Raw genomic sequence first — 22,516 nt, forward strand, 5'->3', positions numbered from 1 at the left:
CTTTATTCATCCTTTTCCAATAAATACATAAATAGACATGCTTGTATAATCAAAGAGGAAAATTAGGAGATAAATTAATCGTAAACTGTCCAAATCAATACTCAATAAGATAGCCAGGTTTTGTTTCGACATAAAAAATGCAAAGTTTGAGTGAATTTAAAATTATTTCCAACATGATTTACTTTATAATTGCATCTCATTTTAATTCCGTTATACTCCAGTGAACGATTACGAATGAACTATACCACCAAAATGTAACCCAGAATTTCTCTATTTAATTTGATAATGAAGTGACATCTATATAACAATAATAAACACGTTACTACACAACACATTACAAAAATTTAAAACTTTTATTACATTTTTATTTTCTAATAAAATTCAAAATAAAATTTAACATGTAAAAGTCTTGACAAAATTTTATAAAATTTAAAAAAAAATCAACATCTCTATTTTTGGGTGAACATAATATATAAAATATAAAATTTATATTTATTTTCGGACACACTAAATATCAGTGAGTTTACTTATTTTTTACTATATATGTTGAAAAAAAGTTTAAATTACATGTCAAAAAATAATACTAATCAAAATGCGTTCAAAACACTTTGCGTTAGCTTACTTGCTTAGCCGCTCTTGCTTCTTGTCTTCTTCGCGTACGTTTTCTTCTTCTTCGTTAGTTTCCACTTATTGTTAGCATTTTAGCTTAATAACCAACATTACCGCCCCCTAGATAACGCAAACGCGTAACCTTTATGGGTGGGGATAAACGTCATACGTCACATGAGCAAGAAAACGAGTCACGGGTGGGTAAAAACTCCAACTCCCATGAGGCGTTGCGAACGCTCGTTTACGTACGCCGTGCTCGCAGCGGGGAGAAGTGTAGAGCGCTGGTAGGCGGAGAGTCAGTCGGCTCGCTGTGGAGCTGTGTCGGGCAGCAGGAGGAGCCGACTCCGGCAGAAGAGAGCGACTCAGCGGCATGAACGTCGTTCCGACGCGCAAAAGCTGGCTGTGAAACCCCACCGGAGGACACGGTCGAATGGTTTCACCGCGGACCGAACGGGTGTGGACTCTCCGGACACGGCAACCCCCCACCTAAACATCAGGAGGACTCGGCGAGAGGTGAGGGGGGAGAGAAGGGAATGGGGGGGCAGGAGGAGGAGAACAACCCGCTTTGGAGGTTGGAAACTAGCAAAAAAACAAAAAAAAATGGGGCTAAATTTGAAGTTGAAGGAACAGTTGGGGCAGAAGACAACACGCTTTAAAGCGTCTCAGTGTTAGCTTAAGCTGGACTGGAGGTGGGGGCTTTTAAAAGCCACCCCCCACCCCCCCCTAGAGGTGTAAATTGTACCCCATCTGAAATGGGTGAGGTTTGTCTGCTCCTACAGAGGACCTGTGTCGCCCCTTTCCGCTCGTTGGAGTCCCCTGAGCGCCTGGAAACACTCCGGATCTTCTCCACTACACATGGTTTTGGCTCATCTTTGTGCCGAGAGGTGTGAACGGAGCCCAGCCGGCGTGAACCCCCCCATCACCGGGGAAAGTGACCGGCAGGACTGTGTGCACGGTCACATCTACATGTCAATAGATGGTTATGATGCGTTTATTAACACTAGGAGACAAAGATCCACCTTCAATGGCATTGATCATATTATAATCTGGATTAAATCTACCTTCTGAGGCTGTTATATTCTTCTTCTTTTTTTTTTGGATGGGGGGGGGGGGGGTTGAGGTTGCATTGCATGTAAACGACCCCTGTAAGTGCAGGAAAAGGGGTTCGGGACGGATGTGGACTGTTTGGGATTTAAAGCCTCGAAGGAAGGAAGAAGGGGAGGGTTGGGGGTGGATGGGAGGGGGTCAGTGGATAGACTAGAGAAACTGGATGAACCCCCCCCCCCCTGCCAAGAATTTGGTCGCAGGTCGTGGAGGATAAAGTCACACAAAAAAAACCCCAACCTGGCACCTCCTGCAGCCGGAGGAATGAAGCTAACTCTTCCCCTGGAGGTGGGAAGATCTCTCAAACTTGCTTACGCCACATCAAGACCCCCCCACCCCACCCCCAAGAATGTGCATTCATTCCAAATACATCTCCTTGATTAAAATGCTTCTTTTTGCTAATTTATCCGTTATTTCTTGTGTGTTTTCCAGGGGGGGGGGAGCGAGCCAGGATTTGGTATGATCCTGGAGAGACTGACTGTGCGCCGCTGGCAGCCGGGCTCCGTGTTAATGTAATGGAAATGCTCTTCGGTCGCCGCCGGTAGCATCTGAAATGCATCAGTGGAAATATATCAGCAACTCCCACATGGCTAATGGTTTCAAGCGGCGGCGGCTGGAGTTTGCACGCCGATGCACTCAGGAGCCCAGCGTCCTGGCGTGCCCAGCGCCATGCTAAAGCGACGCACGCGTCATCACGAGGAGCGCTCGGTCCAACCAGTGGGAAAGCTGTGGAAAAAGTTGGTGGAAAATCTTCAATTTTGATTCTTTTTTTTTTTTTGACCTAGATATTCTTCTTTGCCGTCTGCAGCAAAAAAAAAAAAAAAATCTTTTCCCTTCTCTTTCGCTTGTCGCTGGTTTTTCTCTTCCTAAACATCCGAACTCCCAAGGACGGGCACGTTTTCACCTGCTGGAATGGATGTTGAGATTTACAAGCGGCCCCCCCCTGCAGAGTCTTGAGGGGCGGGAATGAAGGGACCCCTATGAAGAAGAGCAATAGGAGGAACAGATATCAAAATGGCCCAAACCAGTTTGCTGCAGGGGAAACGCTTTTATTGCAGGGAGTGGGTCTTCCATAAGATCCAGCACTGCCTCCAGGAGAAAACCAACAGTCTCAGCGGGGTGGCCAACACCCCCAGCAAGCAGCCCCAGCTCGCGCCCGGCGGGGGCGCGTCCAACCCGGGGACCCTGACGTCGGGATCTGTCAAATCGGGCAGCTCCTGGGGCGTCCTGCTGGTGGGAGGACCGGGAAGCGGGAAGACGGCGGTGTGCACGGAGCTGCTGTGGCCCACGTCGGCTCAGGGGACACACCGGGGGCTGCACCAGCAGAGCCTGGCCTTCCATTTTTGCCGGGCGGACGACGCGGACACGCTGTGCGTGGGGGGGTTCGTCCGCGGTTTGGTGGCGCAGATCCGCCGCGGCGGGATGCTGCCGGGGTACGAGGAGAAGGTGCGCGACCCGGCGGTGCAGAGCGCGCTGCAGCCCGGAGAGTGTGAGCGCAACCCCACAGAGGCTTTCAAAAGGTAGGGACACACACACACACACACACACACACACACACACACACACACACACACACACACCTCCTGCTGCTCTCAGATTTCACAGATTATCTCATTTGGGAATCCGCTAAGAAAAGGTTGATGTTTGCGGCCGTTGGCGAGCAAAACCGTCAAACGTTCAAACATCTGAAATCTAGGAATTTGTCGACCCCTCCCCCAACTCCTGACCCCCCCCCCAATGCTCTCCCTCCCCCCTCTTCCTCTTCACACTCTTTGCATAGCTCCTCCTCAGCAGCCTCCCCTCCTGTTTGATGTCACGGTTTTTTGTTGCTCTTCCCCCCTCCGGTGCGACCCACCGGGTGTTCTCTCAGCTCCTTGTGGGGGGGTGGCGGGGGGGTCAAGGGTCTTGCAGGTGGCTGCGTGAACGACTGACTCACCGACTGACTGACTGACTGACTGACCTGAGTCACCGCGGGAAGATGAAGCTCTCTTGTGAAACCGAAGTACAGTGGGCTCACGGACTCCCAGGGGCCTGTCCGGGCCTGTAACGCGATCAAGATGGAGTGTTGTTGTAGGCTGAGGCTCTGAAGGCGCTGCGTATGAACGTGTGTGTGTGTGTGTGTGTGTGTGTGCTGGTTCCTCGCATGACTCGTCTGCACCGTATAGGTCAGCCGGTCTACGCAGCGCGGCCTGGAATGCAGCGCTGAACACACACACACTCTAGTGCCTCTCGTCTGGCCATCTGGTGATGCTTATTGCACCATCCCAGCATCACACACACACACACACATCGAGGATGGGGCGGGGGGGGGAGAAGTAGGTCAAACGTTCACCAAGGTAAATCATTTTTTGAACGCTCACCAGAGTCAACAGTTCAACCCACACGCAGGTTTTTTTTAAACTCCTCTGCTTCTCAAGGAAGCGCTGTCATCTGCTCGTAATCACGCAGCCTCCAGTTTGACCCCTCTCAGATAAGACGCCGGTTGCCGTGGGGACAGAAACAGATCCCACCTACCTGGGAGGGGTGGGGGAGGGGGGGCTTCTCACCTGCGTCACGCAAATTTCACGTCGAGGCCTTTAAATTTCAAAAAAGGGGCTTATCATCCCGCACTGTTTTTATTTTGTTTGTGGGACCCAATGAGCACTTGAGCGGATGCCTTATCGCCGTCTTGGGTGTAAAATGTATTCCAGGCGCTGTTGTTACACAAATAATCTGAGCGGCTCCCCTGCTGATCGAGATCCTATCTGGGTTTTTCTCCCAGAAGGCAGCGTAGAAAATAAAAACAGAAGGAGAAGTGGAAGTGCGTTAAAGTTTATTACCGGTCCAACGCCGTCATGATTAACGTGAATCAAAACAAAGCCATAAAAGTTATAGTTCTGGTTTGCGTAATGCAAACTTCCGGGAAGGTTTTGACCCACTTACAGCTACGATTTGTTGTTGTTTTTCTGTAAATTTTAGCCAGCGAATGCTGGAGGGCCTGTCGAATTCTTTGTCCCGGTCAAAACAAACAGGAGTGTTTGCTCAGTGATCACCAGTCCTGTGTTAATACGGAGAACCCGATTCAGACTCATCCAAACCTGAGGAGCAAAAGCAGGCCGGCCGACTTCGTCCTGTTGGGATTTACGATTAAATTCAAGATCAGATACGATCAGAAACACGTTTTACTAACTTTTGGTTAAAATCAGGCGTAAATTTCAAGCCATAAATCAAAGCCCAGTTTCAAAGCGTGTCCGTTCCCGCGGTTCAGACCAGAGGAGCCAATCAGAGAGAGACATTCCAGAGCTGCCAAGTGATTGCTGATGTGGCTAATGTTAGCAAGCATGTCGCGCGTCAAATGAAATATTTCCACGATCAAATGAAATATTTCGTGACGTTGCTGCTCGGATTTATGCCGTGCAAATTTGGGATGGTTCTTGGGAATGGGGATGAATGAAATAAGCCTTGATGTCAGCTGCGCCCGTCAGCTTTCACCTAATATGCATTTGTATTTGTGTGCAGCTGAAAGTAATGCGATGCATTAGCCGGGCAGATGCCTCCCAGCAAAGGTCATGGAGCCGCGCTCCTCCAGATAAAGGCCAGCTTCACCTTTCACTTCGCTTTTCTTCCGCTTCAGGCCCCCCCCCCCACCCCCCACCCCCCCGGAACAAGGTGGCGTCTTGTTCAGACGATAAACTCGATATTCGAAGGTTTCATGTGAATCATCCAGGTTTCTTTAAAACACATTCTTCTCTCGCGCCAGCGTCCAGCGGTGTTTTGACTGGAATCCTCCCAGTTTGAATGAATTTGCTTTAAACGCCCCCGTTTGGCCTCCCGCCATCCAACACGCCTCGTTTTTCTGGACAAAAGATCCAGCTCCGAATAGGTGGGATTAACCCAGTCATTTGGTCAAAACTACAGGCAGCAGCTTTTTATTTTGCTGATGGCACAGAGTTGGCCTTGGAGTGGAGGTGTGACCTTCCGTGGATCTGTCGTCCAGCGCCGGCCGGCCGGCCAGCCAGCCTTCAATTGGAACCGGATGCGCTTCCATTTCTTTTAAAAGGCCACACGTTTCAGAAATGATGAATGAGCGTCTTGAACGCGACCTGAGTTTACTAGAGATTTTTATTCCCTCGGTGAAACCGAGGTTGAGAGATTTCTCTACAAGATTTTTGTTTCACTACATATCTTAGAAATAAAAGATAATAATTGAGGACATGATTCGATCTCGTACGGCAGCCTCTGCTTCACATGCACATGACTGTTGGCATAAGATTTGATATTTTTCATTATATTTTTGATGCTAGATATCATTTACTTTATTGCAAAACTGCTGTTTGCAGGAAGATATGGACTTAATACGACCGAGTAATTGTATTTAAACCAAAAGAATCAGTGTGGTGGTTTTGACAATCGATGCAGCGTCTAAATCAAGATACAGGGAAACTCTGGGTGTAAACACATCTCATAGAAGACAAAACACTTCTCTAGGACGTGTCGACAAATGAATTCCAGGTATTTACTCTCGGGAAGATGAGATATTGAGGCGTAACGCTGGAGACATAACAGACTGTGAAGGTGTTCTTTCAGGACGCCCTGACCTCTTCCTGATCCGACGTGAACTCAACCGACCCTCAAATCCAAACCGACTGTCCCGGTTCTTTTTGAAGTAAAAACAAAAAACAGGTTTTATGAAGTCTGCGACGGAGCTTAGTGGTTTTATTTATTCCCATCGTGTTGACTTCTTGACGGGCGCTCGCCGGCCAGCCCCTCCTTATTGGGGTTAAAGGATTCGAAATGAAAACGACCCCCGAACCTTTTCATTTGGCGCTCGGCTGCGGAAAACCCGCTGCTGATGAGAACCACGGTTGTTTTAGAAATGAGAAAAGGCTCGGGGGGGCGGGGGGCCATGCCTGGACTCCGGTTGCAGCGGTGACTCAGCCGCCAGTGGACGGTGTTGATGTCCTGGTTTATTGCGGATGAGCCTACACACCCGTGTGGGCACACACTCGTATTATTATCGTCCCACTCGGTGAATTACGCGGCGGCGCTGGAGCTCGTTTGGAGGAGTTCGGACTCATTCATCATCCTGTAACTTCATGAATAATCATTCAGTTTGTAGCAGGGGTCACCAACAGGGGGGACTGCGGGCAGAATCTAGACCACCAGGGGTTTAAGGTCAGCGAGGACGAGGGGGAGGCTTGATTTCCTGGCAGTTTTAGCCGCAAATAAGGAAAATGTGTAAAAATAATCATATATTTGGAGGATTGGTGCAGTTCAGCCGAGTTTAAGTCAAACTGCAGATTCATTTGGGTTTGAATATTTTTGCAAACTTTTGTTAGAAAGTGAGGGCATGATTCAAGATTTATCTTGTGTTTGGCATTTAAATCGTGTTTTTAAATCTTTAATAATACACAAGAAAGAAGCAAACTAACTTTTAAGGAAGCAGAAAGTGAATGTTTACTTTCTAGCCTAAAACCAACAGTAAATAACGGTAAAAGTTAACCGTTTAGTTCCAGACAAGCTCCATCAGTTCCCTCAAAACACCCATCGACGTTATTTATGAAGTTGTGGTTTGTTCACGTTTCACTGACAAGCGGTTTGGCAGCGTTAGCAAACAACCCCACAACTGTCATCATATTTTGATTCAAACGCTCACTCGGCTCTGATTGGTGGGCTCCAACGTGTGACATCACCACCGGCTGGGGGTCCGCCCATTATCGGAGGGTGGAGAAAAACAAGGACAGTCTCTCCTGCAGAAATATCTGGTGAATTTTTTCGCAGAAAAAGCTGATTGAGAAAATATGTATGCAGATTTTTTCAGCCAAGAAATGGAAGATTGTCCTCTTGAGATTGATCAGTCGTCTCTGCACCGCTGTCCTTTGTCAGCTCTAATCCGCTGTATTGAGTGGAAGCCGCCGTCTACCTGCCTTGGCAGGCTGTTTTCATCCATGTGCGCTTCATTCCCACATGTGTGAGGATCTCAGGGAGGGATTCTGAGGCGAACTGTTGCAGGAAGATGAGGGAGGCGGTTTGAAACGGATGAAATTACAGATTCCTCTCACAGTATTGGTGAGCTGGCCAGGAATGCACACTTCGTCTGCTTTGGGAAGAGCCTGGGGGATTTGGGATAGTTATCTGAGGCATGTGTGCCGGCCAGGAAAGAGGTGTGCAGCGCTGACTTTTAATTGGCTTCATCATAGGGAGGAAGAAACGGGATGATTTGCAGAGGATGGATTTGAATGATTATTAGTCAAAGCTGTTAGCAGATTTTTTTGTTGTATTTCAACAACAGGCCTTTACGTTCGCCAAAAAAAACCTCCCGTGGGCGTTGAGAAACCAAACGTCACCTCATACATCATCATTAACTTGAGTTTCTCATTTTAAGGACATGGGGTCGGGGTCGCTCATGATGGATTTGGACTTTTTCTGTTGTTTGCTAGTCAGAAATCCAGATTTAGTCCAGCCTCCAGTCGTTTCTCAGAGCGCTGGAGGCGTTCATCTGCTTCAAATCCAACGCAGAATCGATCTCGAAAATCCATTAAGTGGATGGAATCCTCACATATTTAAAGAACAGCAGACAAGGAGTACTTTTTAAATACTTAAGGGAGTGGAGTTGTTTTGGTGATGTCTTGCTTTTTTATGGAGACTTGGGAAAACACCTGTAATGACATCACTGTGGAACAGGCTTTAGTGTTTCAGCTCCAACTGAGGAGGGTTGGAGTGTTCTTTATTTTACTGGAGCCGATATGATTCATATCAAAACACCACAGACGATTTAATTCATCATTAAGTTAACAAATTCTTCATTAAAATCACCAAACATTGAAAAGGTGGCTTCAAAAAGCCATTTATTCCAACTTTAATTATATAATGGTATGATAGAGTAAAAAAAAAGGAATAATTATGCTGCATTTTTATTCTTTTATTCTAAAACTACTCGATGGCTTTTAATGTAATTTGGCATAACCATTTGGGATGATTTTTAGAATTCTTTTACACTAATTGTTTTCCTGAATATTTGGACTAGATCCAAATAATGAGTCTTTAGAAATAGGAACAGGTAATCAAAGTTTGGGGAGAATCCGCTCAGAGGAAACAGGAAGTTCAGACACTTCTGGAACATCTGTTTTCCATATGCCAAAAAATTATGCATGGATCCAAGTTCTCGCATCTCTTCATGGCGAACGAATCTCAATACAGATGTTGCATGAAAACAGGAATGCAAGTTGTGGGGAGGTGGGACGCTTTGTTGGGAATGCTCAACCTTGGTGGAGGTTTGCGGTCTCGGAACGCTGTTGTGTTTGGTTAGCAATCACAAAAGCATGATGTCTAAACTCGGCCTTGATGCAAAGCAGCATCCGTGTAAAGAAGATTGAGGTTTCATAACATCAAACTTTAAGCCTTATTGAATTTGTTAGCTTCTGAAAACATTGACAAACGTCCTGAAAGTTGAGCTCACACTCTTGGATAAAAAAACCACACAACACAATCTGGTGTTCCATCTACTCATTAATCCAAAAACCCAAATATTTTTAGTGAAATTATCCCATCATTTTATTTGTTTGTACGTCGACTCCCGGAGGTCGAGATTAGCAAAGGAAAACATACAACACACAAATCGACAACACAAATTGCTGCGGGTATAAAAGAAGTCTGCACATGGAATTTATTGGAGTAATTCGATTCTTGATTCAGAACAGATTCACTGCTGTATTTGTATTAACGTAGCAGTGCAATAACTTTCAGGAGGCCAATGGAAGCAAATAAAACTGGGCTATGTTATCATTTTGTTGTCTCACATAGCATCAGAGAGCTAGACCTGCTTCAACTTGCTACTGAAGAGAGTTTCCTCGTGTGGCCGTTGGATGGACTAGAATTCTTGCTTTCTTAGCTTTCAAAACAAACGGTGCACCTAAACACAGCCAAGGACCGTTGAGTGTTGGTTTCCTGATAGTCATCTACGCAGACGACACCTGACAAATGCAGGTTGTGTCCGTTTCCTTGAAATCAAACCGGTTTCATCTCCTGGGCTGGACCGGAAAAACGGGACTCAACCCTTTAGTCTAAAAGCTCAGCTGTAAATGAAGGTTTAACATGTAGCTGAGGTCTCGTAACACTGAAAGCATTGTTAAAGTCATCCGGGGTCATCGGATCGATGTCTGTGCAGGATTTCATTACAATCCATCCAGCGGTTGTTCAGACAGAGAAGTAAAGTGGTGCGCCGGCGGACTGGCTGGCACATGGGTGGCATCCAGAGACTAAAAGCAGGGGATGTGAAATGTTCAATGAAAGATTTACAGGAAGTGGAGCTTCATAAATTGCAATCCACAGCCCGCTGAGATATGAAATGTGGATGGGGTAGCTTCATATCAGGGGAGATGTTGTGCATTTAATTTTAAAAAATGTCAATGTGCTTTTAGGATAATTTACATCTTGGCGCGATGCAGTTGCTCAAACTTAAATGTTTTTTTATTTTTATTTTTTTCATTTGTTGCCTTGTTTTCCACTCAGCCATTTCGTACAAATAGGTTTAATGGCCGTTTCTTTATTTTTGAACAATAACTAGGATTATCCACCCGGCGAAAGCCTCTCAGCACAAATTAGCGTAAATTCGTTTGTCTGCGGCGTTCTGCTGAACTGCAGCCGCTTTGCATCAAGTCCTTGATTTGTTAAAAGCTTTACGAATCAAGGCTCATTCAACAAAGACTCGTTGAGCGAGAAAAAACTGTAATGAAGACTTTGATTTGGACTTTAAGTCCAATCAGTTAGTAATGATAACAGATTGAGGAGGAAATGAGAGCATATGGCCGACGGGAAGGGGATGAATACCGAATACGGTCACGCTTATTGTCGCCCATCAGCGTGATTGCTTTGCACAAAATGATTGCACTCATGCTATGCATAATGTAGGAGCCACATAGGAGAGGATGTGGAACATAGTCGTTCCTTTCTTTTAGAATGAGTCGTTGCATGTTGGCGTAAATTAATAGTCAGTATCTATTAATTTACACCAATTTAGGACTAGGAAAAGATGCTGTGCGCACTACTGCCGAATAGACTCCATACTAAACGAAAAAATGTAATAAATCTTGTCAAAACGGCCTCTTTGGTCACCGGGGGAAGTTTTGTGGGTAACACTCTACCTGAAGCCAAGAACTCAACTCCGCCGTTGACCCCTTTGTCGAAGGTCTGTATATCTCACCCTGTGTTCCCTTGTGTTTATGTCATGTTTGACTATGCGGCATAGATTTCAGGCTCTGTTCCCGCTCTATAAAACGGGCTGTGTAAATTTGTAAGGTCATTGGCTCTCTGCCCGGCGCTGCCCCGTTCAGACATCTTCACTAAACACCACTCTGAAATCTTGACTTTGCACGTTGCGTGGCGGGAGCAACGACCGCTGCAGTCGTGTATGCGAAGCAGCAGATGGCTAGTGTATTAAGCACATTTCACTTCCCCCTTTTTGTAGTCTTAAATAGCAACTGGCATCAACTTGGGCATATGTTAAGGACTTGAGCAAGAACCAAATTAGTTCTCAGAATAGTCCAGGACCACAGTGTGTGGCCTGAAGTGCTTCTAATGTTCTGGCTCAGGTATGCTGCAGGTTTTTCTGGCGAAGTAAATCAGCTTTTCTGAGCTTGGGGCTTTACTGCGTCTTGCAGAGTTTTCTTTGTCTTCAGTCTTTGTCTTTTGACTCTTTGACTGGCTGAATTGCAAGAGAAGAATGACTCTTTGTCTTGCCCTCTTGCTGTCACTGTGGATTTGATTGTCTCAGTTGGCAACTCGGCCTCAGATGCAACCATTGGCTCGGACACCCCCGTGGATGGACATTCCTTTTGGCTAGGCTCCCAGATGGCGTCGTAGGTTCTCCATGAGCGGCGCGATTAGCTGTTTCTGAAGGGTTGAGCAACTTTGTGACAAAAGGTTTCTTTATGTTGACCGTCTGGATGCTGCGCTGTCGTCACAGATGAGTTCTGGCCACTTCATGTTAAATAACTTGGATTGAAGTTGATAAAATCAATTTAATAAGATGGATTTTCTCAAGATTCCCAATGCTTAAGCTCAGCAGGTGGTCAGCATAGGCCTGGCAGGTCACTAGACATTTCGCTGTATATTCAGGGCCACAGCTCCTTTTCTTTATTAATGTTTTTATTACTTTCTTCATAAAATGTCAGGAAATATAGCAATTTTTTTACCCAATTTTCTTGTTTGCCCCAAGAATATTGAGGTTACTGTCAGAGAAGAAGAGCAATTCCAGATATTAAAATTTCAAGAAACTATAATCAAAAATGTTGACTTTGGTGCCTAAAAATGTTAAATAGCTTGCTATTGATTGTTCTTGTTGTAGATATGTTAAACATATTGGAACTAATGGATTGCAAAAACAAAATTTGAGAATTCCACTGACAAGGAAAGGCGTCAATACTTGCACTTCTCTTCCGCCACCAAGGGTAGGCGTTTATTAAAAACCAGCTGGTGTGAACGTTACAGTTGCCATGTGTTTAGGGATAATGAACATGGGCTAAAAAGGGACTGGCGCTGGAGCCAGAAGCGAAGGGGCAGACGGTTCAGCATCCAGACTCAAGTCTCATTAAAACAGTATTTTAGTGTTTTATGACAAAGCTTCCAACCAGTGTCAGAAACCATTAAGGCGGAGTGGTCGTCCCGTCATGTGGAAGGTGACCGATTTCTATCTGCATGAGCGCTGCCTCGGATGCCTGGCAGCCATCTCTACTTTCGAATTAACTTTTCATGCCACTTAATTGATTTTTTTTTTTTTTTTGCCAACCTGTTTCTAAATGTTTAATTAACTTGGGCCCCAGATTAAAACATCACCAGTACGAAGTCTTCAGATTCTTTATCGGGGCTGGAAGTCGTTTCAGGAGTCTTGGGGAAATGACATTTTCCCAGTTGGCTGTCGGTGGCAGCCACAGCGGAACACAGATGTCGCCAGCATTACACAGAATGTATTTGTTGGCTGTGTACTCCAGTGAGGCTCCACATTAGCATTGAAGCAAGCAGATTCCATGTCTGCTTTGCATCTAAGGGTAATTAGGCAGTTAAAATGTTTGGGTCTCTTTTAGCTCCGATGCTAGCTCCGCTAATCATCCGCTTTGCTTTATCGCTGGACGCCACAGGAACGATGCTTAATGGGTGTTTCATTTGTTGGTGGAGATTTGTTGAAGTCTGACTGTCAAATGTTTGCTGAATGTTTGATAAAGTCAAGGCTGAACATTTAGCTCCCGGGCAAAATTTTTCATCCAACAAAAAGGCTCACTGAATAATAAATGAATGTTTCTGCTCTGGATATTTCCACGAGCTGAAATCATCCACACCGGGACTGTTAATGGATGTAATTTGGGTTGGATGGAGATGTATTTAAATGCCTACACTCCGGACTGATTGAGACCGATGAAATGAGCATTCGCCAGATGGAAATCACTCCCCATCACTCCGTTAGACAGACAAAAATGGCAGGATGAACACAATTAAAACCACACTTTTAGCGTTACATGATCACATGTGGTATTAATCCCTTCCTCCCTCCGTCCTCAGATGCGTCCTCCTGCCTCTCCTGAGCGTTAAGCCTCCCCAGCATTCTCTCTTCTTGCTGGTGGACTCCATCGACGAAGGCTGTCAGCTGGGCGAAGGGGAGCAGAGGTCGTCCCCCGGCTCCCCCAGGACGGTCGCCGAGCTCCTGGCCAGCCATCACGAGTTCCTCCCTCCCTGGCTGCTTCTCATCTGCTCCGCACGGCGGCAGAACAAGGCCATCACCAAACTGTTCACAGGTGAGCACGAAGCCGTCGCTTCCATTATTCCTACCGCTGTCAACGCTGAACTGAGCTGATGCAAAAGGACATTTTGACTGAACACACAATATTCGCAACGGCAGCGTCGCCACTTGCTCGCTAGCGGTCAATGTCGGCTGTTTTATCGGCGTAAATACGACACGGCTCACCTGGAAATGTGGTTACAAACAAAGCTTGCAGCGGCGCCTCTTTGCTGTCTTGTCTGTTCGGATACTACAGATGCAAAAAAGCTTTCCAGCATCACGATGTGCCAGAAGAGATTAGGCTCACCCTTGCAGCCATTGCTTGATGGCCTATGACACCGCACCTTACCGGCTGCTATTATCTCCCTGTCAGTCCGGTAGCCTCCTCGGTGGTGATGAGCCGACGTAGCATTAATCACAGACCTGGCTGTGTGGGAGGAAGTCTCTGCAGACGGTTCTGCTGCGTAAACCCTCTCTGCCTTTCCAGAACCGCTCAATGTGGGAGCTTGTCCAGCCTCCCGGCTCACCTCTGAGAACGTTATGCAATATCCCAGCTTTGTAAGCACTCGCAGAGCAACTCACAACTGTCCGTATGGATGAGTTGAGCATTTCTTTTCCATCGTTTATTGCCTAAGTATTGTTCATAGTGGTGCACAGGCAGTCCTCAACGTACAAACACAACTGGTTCTGAGCGGTTGTTCGTAAACTGAATTATTTATAAGTCATTATTTATTAAATGTCAGTCTATAATCGTCATTTGAGGTCATTTAAATGTCATTACTACTCTAAACACTAAAGTACCATTCCCTAAAACTGACCAGAAACAATTGGAGGACATAAAAAACAAGACGTAATGGAGTAAAATCCTGTAGTACAGTAATGCAACTTGAACTTTAACGACTCGCTGATGTCACTTCCTGGTCATGAAAAGTCAGACACATCCCTTTATGTTTGATTACTCTGTTTTATTTCATGAAGTTTCTCGGTTAACTCAACCAATAGTTAACATCAAGTAGCAAAACATTCAGCGTGGAGAAAAGGAGGAGGAACTGCGAACTGCAGTAGTCGGATATGGCGACGTGCGGTTGTTAGTAAGTCGGATGTTCATATCTTGAGGACTACCTGTATTTCAGATAATATTGCATTAAAATGAATAAATTTACTTTATTACTGTTCAGTAAAAGATGAGGCAAAGCAATAAACGTCTTGCTCATGTTGCGTTTCATCGCGTAGGAATGAGGGTTGCACGAGTTTCTGCAACAGGTTTTACCAATGACTCATTCCAGAACGTTTTGTTTCTAGAGGTTTTCAGTCTTTACAAAAGAGAGAGCTGTCACTCAAGTAGAAAAAAAAAACGTAAAAAGAAATAGCTCCATCAAACCTAAGCCGTTTAAATTGAAGTAAATTAGGTCTCATCAGGCCGACTTCTTCCGTCCGTCAGTCATGGATTGTGAGAAAGTTTCCCTTTTATACGAAACCTTAAAAAACTTTTGACACGTTGGAGTTAATTGCTGTAGTTACTGGACATTCACGTCCTACTCTCAAGTCTGCCTCAGAGCTTTTTTTAACTGCCTGCTTGTGCATTAAGTGGTTATAACAATAATCAGAGGACCTGCCCGTCATTTGATTGTCATGTCGCGTTGACAGTTTAGCCCGACAACACAGCTTGAATTAGGCCTGAAATGATGAGGTGCAGCGTTGGAGATCAAGTGAAACCCTAAGTGTAGGCGTCAGACCTGCGTTAAGTGTAGTTTATGCCAGCGTGGAGCTGATCGCTTTTGGCAGCAGCAGCAACAAGAAGGGGAGGCAGGCAAGTTTCAGGACACCAGGACCTGCTTTGAGTCTTTTGTCGGCATTGCGCCGACAATTAGACAAACTTACTAGTCTCTGGGTTGGCATCACAGGGTAACACGAAGAATCCTCATAGCGTTTTCTGAAACTTTGATCCCACAGATGGAGAGAAAGTTCCACACATAATTTCCTTTCAGCAGCAATTTGCATAAAATCACATTTTCCACTTTGCGTGTCGGCGGCGCCTGTCCCCAACCGTACATTTGAACCGTCTGATTTCATTTGCATTTGCACATAAAGCTGTCGGTGGAGTCACCGGGTGGAATCTACGGGCCAATTAGGAACAGATGTAAATGCCAATTTTTGATTTTTAAAAAAATTTGAAACCCACTTCAGAGCTTCTCACCCAGCTCTGATTGCCTTACAGTATCTGCCATCTATTGACGACGCTGGCTGTCCGTTTGTGATGTGGTTTCAATTTGATTTCATCTGATAAACGGTTTTCTTTTGTTTTGTTTTTTCTTTCCCATGACAGCCAAGATTTTATTCCACTTGGCCACCAGAAATAAGAATAAAAAAGCATCAAGACGAGCTTTTGAGGCGAACCGACATCAGAAGTGAAGGACATGTTTTATCTCATATGTGAAGAATTGTTCATGTGAATGTTCTGCTTCAGATTCTACTTTCTTTCCTTGAATCTCTTCAGTGTGCGAACTGAAAAGCTCTCACGGACTTTGTCCTGCGCTTTTAGCGCTTCTAAAAATCTCTCTCTAAACGAAGACTAACGCATCTCACCCCCAACCCCTCATTAGCTACTGCTCCTTATTTTGAACGCAGCAGTGTTAAAACATCTCCATGCAGCGCCAGACCTAAAATAGACCAAAGGACTTGAAATTGAGGCCAAGTGCCTTTTAAAAATAGCCGTCATATTGTTGAAAGTCAGAGATGGCAGCGACCTGCCAAAATACTGTACTTTCATGCTCTGTGCAAAGCCAACTCCTATTTTACATGTGCAGCCCCACTTCGTCTGGGGTGGAGGTTGTGTGGGTTTCCCAGTATACTCTGGGAATGCTGTGGTTGTGTGAATATAGTGTCGATAAAGTTTGGGGAGTGACCTTTAACCAAAAAGGTCAGTTCTCAGAGAAGTTGTCGGAGCAGAAGTCTGCATGAGGGAATTTAAGATCCTTTTACGATTTGTGTTCAACGACTTAAAGCCACCAGAATCCGACGTACTGCATCCGCTGGAACGTTTTTGCCGTTGCTAATAGTCTGTCTTCCCCTGGAGTAAAACTTGGTATTCCTGCCTCAGAAAGGAATGCATTTTGGGAAGTTTTCATCACCTCTGAGACTGGGCAGGAAGAAGGAGGCTCTCAGAATGCTTCGTTTGCATCCGCCTGGCCGAAACCTGGCAAACAAAGAACGTTCTGTTAGCGCGAGGAGGGGTACGGGAATATGACGAGTAGGCTTCGGCTGCCTTATACGATCGCTCAGGTTTGTTCGAGCCTCGCTCGCTCCGGCATCATCTCAATGAGACCTGGAGATGTAAATAAGCAGAGGGTCGATCTGAAAACTGGTCGGCGCTGCTTCTTAACATCCCCGGTGAAAGCAGACGTATGAAGAGAGGCTTGTGCACGCACCCCTCTGCTACTGTAAGGCCGTGTTATGGGTAGCAGAGTGGAAACACTTAGGCAGCGATTTTTTTTTTTTTTTGGTTGGGAATCTGTGCCAATTTAACAAGGCCTCCGGCAGAAGGGAGAGAGCAAGGGAATGGGGGGTAAGAGAGGCGGGGTTGAGGTGGGAGATAGGGGGTTGGGATTTTAAATAGAAACAGCCTCAGAGACATGCACATACCTCCAGCTCGCATCATGGTATTCTTGCTTTTTGCAAAAGTCAAAGGCAGCGATTTCCTGTAAAACGTTCCAAATCAACGCCTGCCTATTCAATATTAGTTGCATTTCTTTGTTTCCCCCCCCAAAAAAAAATCACCTCACGATCTTGTTAAAATAATTACAGGCTCGTTTTAATCCTCACCCCCTCATCGCATTAGATCCAACCTAGTGTGTGATCTTTTTATCGCGCGGAGGCACGACCGTAATGGCTACCATCTGGACGACATTGTTTGTGGCGCACGCTTGTCAGAGTCACTCTTTCCCAAATGGTAAGGATAGCGAGGAGTGAACATGAGGGTAGAGAGGAGTGCATCACACAAAATAGTCTTAAGTTCAGCGCAGATTTTAGTATCTTAACAAGAGAGGAAGTCGATTCTTTGTGGCTCATTAAATACATTTACATCTTGAAATTCTGGATTGACTGGATAAATCACACGCAGCAGAGCATGGTTAGTTTAATTTTCTCAGTTCTTTCTGGTATTCAAGCTAAAATCAGTCTCATTTCGGTGGAGAGTCTTGTTGTATAATTTTTTTTTAACATGGACTCACCCTAGTAGCCAATTAAATAACATAAATCTGCTTTTGGCTGCTCCCAAACATTGGTTATCCTCAGTGACAGAGTTGAAGTAATTTTATCTGCTGTTCTTCATTGTTCACAGCGAAAGATGAATCAGGAAATACTTGAGAAACCTAGAGGGAAGAGTTGAACCCGTGTCCATCTCTAGAGGCCTCAGTACTCGGGGTAGACGCTCTGCTGACTGAGCTGAACCACAGTTAAATAACAACCTAAACAGAGGAGGTAAAAGACTTCGATTAGATTCTGTTAGCCGTCTTATTGTGATAATGAAAACCCTATATCATCCTGTGTGGAAGCGTGTTGTGACTAATCTGCGCACCTTAGGGGAATAAACCAAAAACCTTGAGAAAGATGCTGTAGGAAATTTGATCGACGTGGGTGATGAGGAAAGACGAAGCGGTGGATTTGTCAGCGCCAGTTTTTATAATAACACAGTGTGCCGCCGGAGCCGCGAAGCGTAATAACTCCCCTCCAACAACCGCATTCCTGCTCCGCTGTGTTACAGCACCTTCAATTAGATGGATTTCCACTTTTATGAAATACAACGTGTTTTCATTTATTTCCTAATTTTACCCTTAAGACTTGTAGTTGGTCACGGGGGGCGCTTGGCAGGAGTTGTGTGGTTGTAGCAGCTACACACTTGGACAACAGCCACACATGTACACTTATATACACCAGCCACTGTTGGCTATGATTCACTGCTGTAATTAAGACTTGAAGTTATATTCCAGGCTCAGCCTGAGGAATGTTACGGCTGCATGTCCCCGCTTTAACAAGACGATCACCTTGTGAGGCGTATTGATGGAGGCTTTACTCATTTCCTATCTAGAATGACAAATCAGGCTCACATTCGGGGTTTATTACCCCTAAGGTAATTCGGCAGGTCTTCTTCCACGTTGTCGATGAGTCACTCCAAATTCCACAACTGCTCTCAGGAAATTGCGACTCTGGGGTTGGGTCCAAGTTTCCTGTATTTGCGTGTCTTCAGATAACCGTCAGCCCACCCTGGTGAAGGCTTGAACCGCATCTTCCACATCCACCGTCCCGTCGTGAATGGAGCTTTCTTTTGCCCGTCAAGGGGACAGAACTGATTTACCACCTATGATGGCAAATGAAAAGAGCAGCCCTGTTTAAAGTATGCGCCCTCCTCCAGCGCTCTGGGCAGCCCTTTTGTCCAGAGGCCCGACTGTCAACGTAAAGGAGGGCATGCAAGAACGAAAGGTCGACAAGACTCTGAACAGTCCCTCAGATTAGGAGTCTTTTTGGGATTGTTTGTATTTGGACAAACGCGAGACCCCACCGGAGGGACCACGGGGTCTTCTGGCCGACTGACAGTACAAACACAGTCGTAAAGCTGCGAGGATGGTTTATTTCTTCTGGGCCGTGGAATGTTACCCGAAGAGAGACAAAGATGGCTAGTAAATGACATTTTGCGGTATCATTTGAAGAATGTTTGTACCAAGGCGACAAATGAATTTGAAACTTAACTATAAAATAAAATTGCGCGTTTTTACAAGTGATCCAGCGCCAAGAACAATTTTAGGCACTGATAGGAAAAGGAGCTCCAAGGCACACTTAAAAAACAAAAATTAAAAAGCCCAAATTCCAACACACATTGGCCTGAAACTAAATTCCACAAAATTAAACCAAAGAGCACTTTCAGCAAATGTCTCCCACCAGCAAAATACAATAAAAGCCATGTCTGTCCCCTCCTTCCTTTCTCTTTAGAATTGGTTCTTTCTTTGCCTCGATGCCTGGATCACAAGAGCAAGGACAACACATTTAATTAGCTTACCTCCCCCTTTTCTTGAAATTGGCTTACACAGACAAGCTGATTTATGTCCACATTCATGTATGAGTTGTCGTCTGTGAGGCTGCATGTTGAGCTTCACTTTGGATGAGCTGAAGACCATAATCCTGGCTGAATACTGTAATTTACCACCATGCAGTCTGACAGCCGGGCAAATTACAGGTCTACCCTGTCTGTATCTATAACACCTTGGGTGCTGCTCTGCGGTAGCACCGTTCTGAACAGCGATGATGAACTGACTCGTCTCTTTCTTCCTGAGGTGATGCCCTTTGGTATGTGGCATGCCCCCACCGAATTATTATGGATGTGAGACTTTTTCTCGCTTCAGCCCTCACACAGAGAATGTGACTCGTCAATTTTTGCTTTAATTGAAGGCCATTTAAATGAAAACTCATTTAAACCTTCGTTAGAATGAATGCCGTGGAATTTCTGGCATTCGCTCGATGCTACTGTGGAGGTAAATGGCTCTAAAGTAAATATAGGGGGAGATTTTTTTTTTTTTTTTTTTTACCTTAAACTTCATACCAACGATGACTTTGCAAGTACCCAATTCCTCAGTAAGGAGCTTTTCTCGCACCAACGCTGCAGTCTGGACCCCATGAAATCTTTTTTAAAGTGGTTCCAGACCTTCCTGGCACCGCTTGTTGATAGCAGATAATGGCTTATTTGACTTGATGGCCTATAAAACGCGACTGACATGCTAGACCGACTTGATCCCCATGCAGGTGAATGGAAACATGTGCTTGTTAGGCTAAATGAGGTTACCCGGAGGTCAGCGGGAGCCATAATGAACAAAAACAGACGGCGATTAAGGAAATTGGGTTAAAAAACTCCAACAAACACAGACAACTTTAGGGCGATAAACAAAAAGGGCTGTGTGGTGTGAGATTATTCCCCGATTACAAATATTAGCCAACTGGCAGTTTCAATAAAGCGCATAAAATTCAGGCCTTGTTTTCTAGCTGCCAGTTTAACGGTATTATTTCAGTTCTCGTTGGGAATTTCTTCCCTTGGATAAAATTTCCAACCATCTGTGCAACTGAAAGACGCCCCATGATATATAGAGACAACTCTAAGTAGATAGCCAGTATGGGATGGAATGAGTGACCAGGTGCACAAACTTATGACTTGCTCTCTTTCAACACCGTAATGACCTCCTGTCAGTCTTGTCGCTTTAAAATGAACGGGGCTGCCAGTCAGCGGTCGCCCATTCATCAGGAAGTCAGTGCTTAGCCAGTATAAAAACGGTTCAACCATATGCAGCAATAAAGAAAATAACAAGTAGCAGTGAAATATACATCACCAAAAAAAAACAACAGATAGACCGCAGCTAAATTCAGTTTTCAATAAATGTATTAACTGGAGCAAGCAAAGCAATAGTGTTGTGGGTATCAGTGTGTGTAATGGACATGTCCCCGCAGTTCAACACACTTGGAAAGGAGTCAGTTCATTTTCCCCCACAACCAGAAAACAGTTCAGTTCCAATTCGGTTCACAACCACAGAAAAGAAAGACAACTCAAAGAGTTCTGCTCCAAGTTTAACGAGTGCCGCCAGATTGTTCCTCCAGAAGCGAGGCTTACATTTCACCACGAGTCGGCTGAAGCTGACTATTGACCAACTACGTTTATCCAACAATCTGTCATTTAGAGTGAATTTTATCACACATACAGCTTTCATAGATTAGTCATGGGGAAATAAGGGCCATGTTGGGTCTACTTCAGCATTAATTTGCCTTACAGGGTTTCACATATAGAATGCCAACGCCCAGATTATATATTGTGTCGACCTACGACCCTTCATAGCTAGCATGAAATACTCTGCTACAGGTGGTTTTCCTCGAATAAAGCCAGAAAGTAGTCTTTTAAGTTGTCCATTAGTGCAGTTCCTGTTACATATGTGATAAAAAGTAAAATTTTCGAATAAATATAATGCATAAAATTCCCAACATACGAGACGCTCTTTTGCATAGTTTCATGAAACTAATGGACGAAATGTGATTTCTCACAAGAGGACGGCCTCATCGACCCATCGCCTCGTCATCCACTGCTTTCCGGTGTTATGAAACGAGCAGAACTCGCTCTAGCACCATCGCATAAGTAGAGGCATGTAAAAATTGCACCATTAATTGCGTGGGAGAGTGTCCCTCACACTCGCCGATCATTAATTTAGGCCTCATCTGCAAAGCAAAGTCTTCAAGTCCCTCAGCAACGCAGCCAATGCCAGCACACAAAACATCCATCCCAGCATGAATGATTAACTCAGCTGTTCTCTCTCCTGACAAAATGCTGTCACTTTTAACAGGCAGGTAATTATTCTGTGTGTAAAATGAATTCCCGTTGGCCCCGCCCCTTCAACTCAGCTGCACCACAACAGGCTTGCCTGGAAACTCTTTCACTTCCTGTTTGAAAATCAGCGAGAAACGTGTTTGGGCAGGACTGTTTTCACGTGCCTGAAGCAAAACATGAATTTAATTGTTAAACTAATGATTTCTGTACTTCTTGCCCGGGTAAGACTAGCAGGGACCGTTCACCGCATGAAGGCCTCTGCTTGAATGATTCTCTCTTGCAGTAGTTGTCTTTTTGCAGTCAAATTATTGTCCCATTAGAGTCAAATCTTCTTAGTGCCAGACGTTATCCTTTCCCACTTGTGAATTAGCCACATTTTTCATCCATTCGTCGAAGCGTATGTAATCAAATGGTATTTTTCAAAGATTAAATAGCAGAACTCGTTTCAAAAGGCTGTTGTTTCCAGACGGTTGGAGCGGACTCTCATCCACATACTTGTGTTTAGGGGGTTGGCGCTCTGGTGTTTTTTGGAGCCCGGAACGCTGCAGCTGTCGAACAGACGTTTGTCGAGCCCGGGTTTACTGGAGAGCTCCGACGAAGAGGGCAAGCCAGGCTTGGGTTTCTGTTTTCTTTATAGATCAGATGACCCAAGGTGATGCCCTGCGAGGAACGTGCCCTATCCAAGACACCGCCACCACTCC

General features: G+C 45.2%; 1 protein-coding gene across 2 annotated transcripts in view; it reads left to right on the top strand.

The window, feature by feature from the left end:
- Positions 1–613: 613 nt before the first annotated feature.
- The window catches only part of ankrd50 (ankyrin repeat domain 50), a 30,989-nt gene continuing 9,086 nt past the window's right edge, over positions 614–22,516 (top strand). Inside the window, exons 1-4 of one of the 2 annotated variants that reach the window (XM_068325357.1) lie at positions 614–1,122; positions 2,146–2,450; positions 2,601–3,233; positions 13,246–13,478. In XM_068325357.1, coding sequence (XP_068181458.1) covers positions 2,728–3,233; positions 13,246–13,478 — 739 coding nt within the window. In that variant the 5' untranslated portion in view covers positions 614–1,122; positions 2,146–2,450; positions 2,601–2,727. Of the gene's footprint in view, positions 1,123–2,145; positions 3,234–13,245; positions 13,479–22,516 lie in introns of both variants that reach the window. The other variant, XM_068325356.1, reaches the window with a different exon arrangement.

Source organism: Antennarius striatus, chromosome 10 (assembly GCF_040054535.1).
Source record: "Antennarius striatus isolate MH-2024 chromosome 10, ASM4005453v1, whole genome shotgun sequence".
Lineage (NCBI taxonomy): Eukaryota > Metazoa > Chordata > Actinopteri > Lophiiformes > Antennariidae > Antennarius > Antennarius striatus.